The sequence below is a fragment of the Ixodes scapularis genome, unplaced genomic scaffold (genome assembly GCF_016920785.2).
Source record: "Ixodes scapularis isolate PalLabHiFi unplaced genomic scaffold, ASM1692078v2 PGA_scaffold8__174_contigs__length_109621045, whole genome shotgun sequence".
Classification (NCBI taxonomy): domain Eukaryota; kingdom Metazoa; phylum Arthropoda; class Arachnida; order Ixodida; family Ixodidae; genus Ixodes; species Ixodes scapularis.
Window position 1 is genome coordinate 19,791,610 of NW_024609883.1, and position 8,324 is coordinate 19,799,933.

General features: G+C 42.5%; 1 protein-coding gene across 1 annotated transcript; it reads right to left on the reverse strand.

Annotated features, from left to right (window-relative positions):
- Positions 1–1,573: 1,573 nt before the first annotated feature.
- On the reverse strand, positions 1,574–7,730 carry LOC115310826. Its single transcript, XM_029969292.2, has 5 exons — positions 7,611–7,730; positions 7,342–7,499; positions 6,412–6,485; positions 2,044–2,121; positions 1,574–1,701 (listed from the first exon to the last, which is right to left on the reverse strand). Exons 1-5 carry the CDS (start codon positions 7,725–7,727, stop codon positions 1,574–1,576), a joined length of 555 nt encoding a protein of 184 aa, XP_029825152.2. The 5' UTR covers positions 7,728–7,730.
- Between the last annotated feature and the right edge of the window lie 594 nt (positions 7,731–8,324).

An 8,324-nucleotide genomic window follows, 5' to 3' on the forward strand; every position in this document is an offset into this window, starting at 1 on the left:
GCATTTGGTCCTTTCCCGTTTTGTCTTTCGCATTGCAACCCTCCTCATTTGGGCCCGTTCTCGTTTCGCCCTTTTCACCTGGCCCTTTTCAAAACAGCCATTCTCAAAAATATCTTGCTTTGACCCGTCGCACTCGACTCTTTCTATACCAAAATCGTTTTTAGGGTAATATTATGACATTGACATGATTTGTGTGTGTGCGTGTGTGTGTGCCACACTACGGGAATACTCTCTCTGCTTAGGATTTTAGCACTGCGTCGAGGTCGTCATGAAAAGCTACTAGCTGACAACAAAACAGACCAACTATTTATCGCAGCTAGATCATATTCCGAAATGTCACGTTGTCTGAGGTCTCTCGACTTGGGACAATACCACCACTTCTATAATGCAGTGGTTCTCAAAAGAAGGTCTGCTAAGACATCCTAGGAGTCCGCGAAGCCCTGTCTCAACAGTCAAGCACGGCAATAGTAGTTGTCTTCCTTCACGTTGAGAAGAAACGTTCCAATTTTCGGGAGAGTAGTCTGGTGTGTATGTCAATGAGGTAAGTCTACTTTACTCTAGCAATTAGTTATATACACTTATTAAATCATTATCACGATAACCTTTACCTTTCTATTCCCCTCACCCCGAACGGGGTCCCCATCATCTCTACCTTTCTACAAGGCGTCCGCGAAACATCAATGGTTGAACACCACAGCTATTATGTATGCTATTTCTGTTGAAACAAAGTTTCCAAATTAGATGTTCATCGTTTTTTTTCCTCGTTTGTTTAGAGAAAGGGATGCAGGCGACGATGCACGATTCTCAGTGCGTACCTCTACACATAACATATATCTGATGGTATGGTGGGGGCCCAAGCAAGGTAAGGCTCATCAACAAAGCCGCGAAGGCATAGCGACGTTAGAAGCATGCCGAACTAGTGCCATTCGGTCGTAGCGCGAACGGGCGAAATGAGAATGGGTCCGGTTGCGAAAAACACGATTCGGATCTTATCAAAAGGTTCAAACGAGAAGGACCAAATCAGAATGGGTCGCAATTTGCAAGGTTCAAATGCGAATGGGACGTTTCGAAATACACCCAACTTGGAGTACTAGATCGAATCAAGCATGAGTGTCTAATATGTGGTGCCGAAGGAGGTTTTGCTAAGTGGAAATATTCCTACTTTGGAACCCGTGGCTTTTAGATTGTACCGCGGCATGACTTGTGCTCATTCACGTCAGGCGCGCATCTGCTACCTTTCAGTTTATTAATACTGGTGACAACAAAATGAGCACTGCTTGTAGTGTTGGTTGGTCAACTTCACGTATGTGTTATATTCCTCGATTAATACAATGCTGGCATTGGGTCACATATTAGAAATGGCGCCCTTCATTTTTGTTTCTGGACAATACGGGCTTTTATTTACATTTGGTAATTCTAGCTTAAAGTAAGGAAGTCAAACTAGAATACGTGCAGTCAAACCCGTACTACAAGAAAGTTCGAAATTGTGTTTATTGTACTCAAATACCACAACCCATTTTCTACGTTTTACATCTTGACTTTATTAATGAGGATGGTGAACGCTTGAAGCTTCCTATTTGCAGGTGCTGTCAGAAATGTTGAACCTCAAACTGTTACCGCAAAGGAGATCAAATATAAAATTGCAGCAGGTGTCAATATTATCCAGTTTGTTCTCAGGGACAACGAGTGCGCATTTTCCTTCTGAAAAGATAAAAAGTAATGAAAATATGTTAACGCTGGCCGGCATATCTACTTTGAAGAAAGGTTAGTTTATTATAAATAGAAACGAAATGTCATTAGAAAAAACTTGTAGTCATTTCCCATAGGAATACATCAAAGTCACTTGCACATGTGCAAGTGTCATTCACCTACTACTTGCGATTGAATTGCTATTTGTATATAAAACGGCAATACAATTCGCGGGGCACTGAGATCAACGCACGCCAAGTGGTAGTAGCATTATGTTGTGCATTAGCGCGTTCTGGAAAATTTGCAAGCCTCTCTTAGCAAACCGCCATTTAAAAACGAATATGACTGCATTACCGCCTGCGTACGGCAATCGAAACACAGTGCATTTCTTGACGTTGGTGTAGGCTGAGATTCCCTGCACAGAAGCAGCTTCTGTAAAAAAAAAAAAGAAGAACGTGAATAACAAATGAATTTTTTATATAATCTCAGAAATCTATGACAATTAGGCGCGCGTAAAAAATATTTTAGGAAGTGACAAGCAGCTCGTTATTTTATCATTAAAATTATACTTCCCCCAATTCTCTCGTAGAAAAAATAAAGCATTCATTAATTCTTGTTGTTCAGTTAACTAATCTTGAGTTTAATCAACATCAATCATACTTGAACACATCTTAATTAGTGCCATTACGCAAAACCCCCAAAGATTTCTCAAGTAATAAATATATGTAAACGTTTTGTAAGGATTGTTTATTACAATTAAATGTATAGTTTTATGATATCTAGCTTAGGTCTGGTCATTCTTAATCATATCTTTGGAGTGAAACACCCTGGATATGCAGATTCAATACAGACGTGCTGTAACATCCTTGCCAACTCTTCTAGCAATCTAATCTCCAAATCCCGGAACGCCACCCAACAAGACATTGCTGGTCTAAAATCCCTTCAAAACCGCACTGACCTGGTAATCAAGCAAGCCCACAAGAGTGGAGCAGTGGTTGCCTGGCGCAGTTATCTCAACACCGAGGAAGCTCTCTACAACTCTCCGTTCCTGATTTTTACGAACCCCTTTTCCCCAACTTATTCGCCACCTACCAAGATAAAATTACAGCCACCATAAAGCTCCTAATCGAAAACAACTCCCTTCCCTTCGCTTAAAATTGCCTAATAGTTCGTCATCCCCACGGCGCCTCATTCTACCTCCTTTTCAATATTTACAAAGCTGGATCCCCCGGCTGACCTATTGTGTCAGCTACATCCTACCCCCCTTACTTTATCTTCGCTTTTGGCAAATCGGTCGTTCATAATATTGTACAAGACCTGCCGAGATACGTTAGAGAGACTCCAAACATCCTCCAACCGCTGTCTATTCTGACACCGACTCACAACACTACCCTCTTCACAATAGACGTCACATCCCAGTACACGGTAATTCATCACGCCGAAGGACTACAGGCTCTCTCACTCTAACTCTAAACCACTTCCAATTGAACAGCTCCTTCTATTACCAGAAATGTAGTGTAGCGATGGGAACTAAGATGGCCCCTTGTTATCTAAACGTTTTGTCGGCTACGTCGAGCACTTCTTTACTTCCCTCCCAAACCCACTCCTAGCGTTCTATAATCGCAATATTGCCAACATCTTTGGTTTCGGCCACCCTCCCAAACTCGACAGCTGCACTAATGCAGCTTATAACGCCCACGCCTTCCTCAAGTTTACCTCACGGTTATCGAAATCCACTGTCAATTTGTAGAACTCAAAGATCACTAGTTACGAACGCAAGTTCCACACTTCTGTGTTCTATAAACGAAATTAGAGCTATAGCTACCTTTTGTTCTCCTGTAACCATCCCAGATCCCAGATCAACACTCTTCACTTCTAACAATTCCTCCACCTCCGTAAGTTTGTCAGCGACGACATCGGTCTCTGCCATCTGCTTAAGACGATAACCGCCTACTTTGTTGAACGGAGTTATCAATTCGGCCTTCTGCGCAATGCGAGTGGGCGCGTCTCTGACATTTATTGGCACGACGCCCTATATCCCCAACCAAGATCTAAACCACCGTAAAACCCCCTCATCTTCGAGTGCCAACCCTCCATACCCAGGCTCGGCAAACTAATCATGGACGCCACTTCTCAGCTCGTAGACTATAAAGCTATTTCTAAAGCACCCGACCTAACTTACCGTCGACAGCCCAACTTACGCTGCCTTCTAGTAGGCAACGAGCGGTCCACGAAATTTCTCACTTTGTTCCCCGAAACTCCTTACGTGCAAACACACCGGTCCTCCTCACAACTTGCTAATGAGAATCCCTGACAATCACACCTGTAGACCTTCTGCTATGATATACATTATTTCCTGCACACTCTGTCAGACTTTACCATATATCGGTCAAACTGACCAGCGACTCCACGAACGCTTCTGAGAACACATCTGACTAGTTACACCAGAGCAGGCCAACAAACATGACCTAACCGCACAGGTATCTAAACATTTCTCCTCCACGAATCATTCCGAACTCAACATGGGAGAAGGCGTCATCAAATTTGGCTTCCACACAGCCTCCTCACGCTAAAATAAAGAAATCAAATTAATTTTTAACCTAAAGACGGAATTCCATTCCGTGGTTAACAACAAACTTTCTTTCGCTTATTAGACATCCTCTTCCGCCAGATTGTCTCTCTTTCTCTTCCCCCTCGCCTACCGGTTTTTTTATAATTTGCGTGGTCAGCCGTGGCGCCCTAAGCTTTCACCTCGCCCGCATTCCTCTACTTACTGACTTTCAGACCTCTTGCGTATTAGTTGACACCTTTTCCGCCTTCCTCTCTTACTCCATGATGCCGAATCTGTGACGTGTTTCCTGCGCCTTTTGAATATAGGTTGTATATATTTTGATATGTCATTTGCTCTTTCAGTATACCTGAAGAAGACTGTTTGGTAGAAACGTAATCCCTCTCATTTCCTCTGGCGCTTCTCTTCCCCTTGAAATCACTACTAATATACGATTGCGCGACAGAACCCCGTATTTTCAGATTCCACACTCACCATTGTAAAGGATGAGCCAAGGGGATCGATGGATCTTTTAAAGGACCGCATAAATTTGTTTCTGAACCTATCAAGCTAATATTCTACACGCAGGTTGCCGAAGAACGTGAATTCGTGAATTCAGGGTATAATACATTTCACTGAAGAAACTTACCTGAATAAAATTTGGAAATTGCACGCTCCGGCCGTTTGCTAATTAAAGGCTCCTGCTCGGCGCAACAGGCGACAGACGGCGGCACGTACGATTGCAGGAGGCTACAATCGGCATCGACGGGCTTTTCCTTACAGCTCGGCAATAGCCGACAAACTCCGAGGTAGAAGCGATGCATTCTTTTGCTGCACGAATTATCACCGCAAGATTATTTTAATCTACAAATAAACGAAGCGAATTAAGCTAAATCGGGAACAAAATAAAACTGATTTGTTCGAACAAAAATAATCCCTGCAGAAGGGGGAAGAAGGACAAACACAAATCTCCAAACACAGCTAGGTGACTGGTGCGCGACCGAAAAAATCCGCCTGGTCCGGGTGTCGAACCCTAAACCTCCCCATTTCCAGTGAAACGCTCTACCAACTGAGCTAGCCAGGGGTTAGACGTCAGTAGAACAAACTGATTTTATTAGCTGCTACCAGTCTAACAGCAACACTGGTGAATGGCTACATTTTAAGGTTGATTAAATGCAATTAAATGCAAAGGAGCAAGCGAGCTGTGCGACAATAACGAAAATAATCTATGGAGAAGGGGGACAAGGGGAACAAAGGACAAACACGAAATTTCAGACACAGGGGGCCCGTAAAGATCCGTTCGGCCGCGCACCAGTCACCTTGCTGTGTTTGGAGATATGTGTTTGTCCTTTGTCTCCCCTGTTCTAGTCCTCCGGGGATTATTTTCGTTATTCTTGTCCGGCTCGCTTTCACCTTTGCATTTAATTGCATTATAAAGATTTGTTATCTTTTTTCTTTCGACATTTATTTTCCAGTAGATGTCGTCGTCTGATAAGCACCAGCCGGTTATTACCGTGCCCTTTCTCTCCCCTGCAACGTTCATTCGTTCTGGTTTTAGGTGCAAGTTATTTTCGTGGTGCAGGCCCAACGAGCGAGGGAAGGTTGCTCGCTCGTTCAGGGGGTAGCGAGGACGAAAGAGGTCCGCCGACGTTTTCAGGCGAAGTTTCGGCGGCAATATCTGGACCACGTGAGGCGCCTCAGCATGAATGATCACATCCAAAACAATCCAGCGACAGAAGTGGTGTCATCACCGGAGCTGACGCTGGAAATGCGGGTACTCGGTGCTCTCATTGCCACCCCTCCCCCCCCCCCCCCTCTTTCAACGCGGAGAGCATGGCTGACATCTGTCGACAGTTGTGCCTGCCCGACGTAGTAAGCACATGTCCACCATAAGTAGCGCTTTCAAATTTTTAGTTCTAAGTTTCCGCTCAGGGAAGTTTGTTCGCTGAAATTTGTATACCCTTAATGCACGGTCGCTGGTCTCCTCTGTGCAAATGTTTGGCTTGATGCGTTTAGAAACCAATTTATTGTGTCCCTCGAACAGCCATCAATGCCTTTAACTCACCCTCTTATCAAGCTTTAGTTAAGACCGTAATAAATATAAATAACTGCCGAAACGCATAACTGGTAGAGGTATAGTCCCCAAAGCATACAAGAATAAATGTTTTACTCACGACCTTGAGGCTGCAAATTCAGAACGTTTTCTATTGTATAGCCAGGAGATAAACTAGGGGTAATCGTTGCATCACTGAAACGAAAGGGCCGGACGTTATTAACCTTGTTTAATGTTGGGTACGCCGAACATGCTTTCGGTTGCTTACGAATAAATTTGAAGTCAGGTTTTCAATTTGATATTGAATTTCTCATCTACGCTGTAATGTAGGGTGTGCATATACTAAATTACAGTTGAATGATCTCGCTTATGTTTTTTCAAAACGTCACCTTCCAACGTGATGATATAGTCTAAGTCTTCAATAATGATCAAGATCCCCAAGCGAAGCATGCGATAAAATACCCTACTAGTTGCGAAAGATGTAGCAGTAATATGCTTTCGCATGAGGACACTTCTATCAGGAGAGTGGGACTGTGTACTCCATTAACTGAGAGGCATGTAAGAAACATTGCAGGGCACGCCAACGCGTTCCACTAAAAAACAACGGGATTGATTCAACACGTTTGTGATGCCTTGATTCATATATTGTGCAGGGTTGCACATTTGTGTAAAACAGTGCTATTCAGTGAGGCGTGAATATATTAACATTTTGTAATTTACAAGCAACACTGCTGAGGTTATGAATGCGAACAAACGAGCTCCCAAATTTCTAAAGAATGACATATTCGATCGCAGTTTTATATTACTATTACGCTTTTAGTGTTGACTTTTAAATATGCATTCACAAAATTACAAGAATTGCTATTCTTCTGTTTCGAGCTAAGACACCGGCAATCAAAAAGAGAAGCAAGTGGATCTTAGACATCTTGTAATACATTATCTGTTCATACTAAACGTACACATTCAAAATTTGATGTGAGCCTAGAGAGAAAACATTGTAGAAGGAGAAATTATTACTAAAACGAGTTTCGTTCAGAGTAATGTTACTCACGCGGAAAAGTTTGGAGCGTACTGAAAAACCGCAGGGTAAGAGCCGTCTGCTCCTGGACCACTTGACTTGAATCTAACGCATTTAGCGTCTCCTCCAAAGACTGGATCTAATTCAAAGTTTCGGTAGGCTATGTACCATGTGTCTTTGAGGGGAAATATCTGAAAATATAAAATGTGGTGAGAACTCGATTTTTCATATAAATATCAATGATAGCTTAGTTTTTTTAACTTCTGATTTCTCTATGGCATGGATAAGGATTGAAAGTTTACCGAAGCTTCATCCTGATACTTCTGTAGGGCTGGATTTTGATCCAGGTATGGTGTACTTGCTCTAGAATAGTGCAGGCCAAGTAAACCCATTATTCCCAAGAGAGCAAAATACATCATTTTGTATAGACGATATCCAGTTTCCTACATTCAATCCTTGCTCACGTTTTCTGAGCTCCGGCGCCAACACCGCTCTCGTTTATATAGAAGCTTCAAGCATGTGTAACCAGCATATGTACGACATCAGGTCCTCGGGGCACCGTCCTGAAAATCCTTTTATTACCTTAGGTTATTACATCTTATGATAGGGGCCGTCCTCGAAAGAATAATTGCCTTCCGTTGTTTTTTTATGCTCGCATGTGTGCGCCATTTATCTAAAATAAAGATAATTACAAATTTTTGTTTGCCTCTTTGTGCTGTTAATATTGAGCTCAGAATAATAAAAATGATAACGTTTTTGTACGTTAATTTTAATTGTTACCGGCCACACGCCTTGCTAAGGTCCCCCGAAATTCGATTTCTATGGCCTAGTTAAATGGACTTCTAGGTAGAACAACTCTGATTTTAATCACATATACCGACGTGCGGGAAAGAAATGCAAAAACTATATTAGCACACTATGATGAATTTAAGGGTTCGGTGCTAATGTTATTAAAATAAAATAATCATTTTGAACAAACTGGATCACGCCTGCACCTCTAGTAACTAGCTTTTATT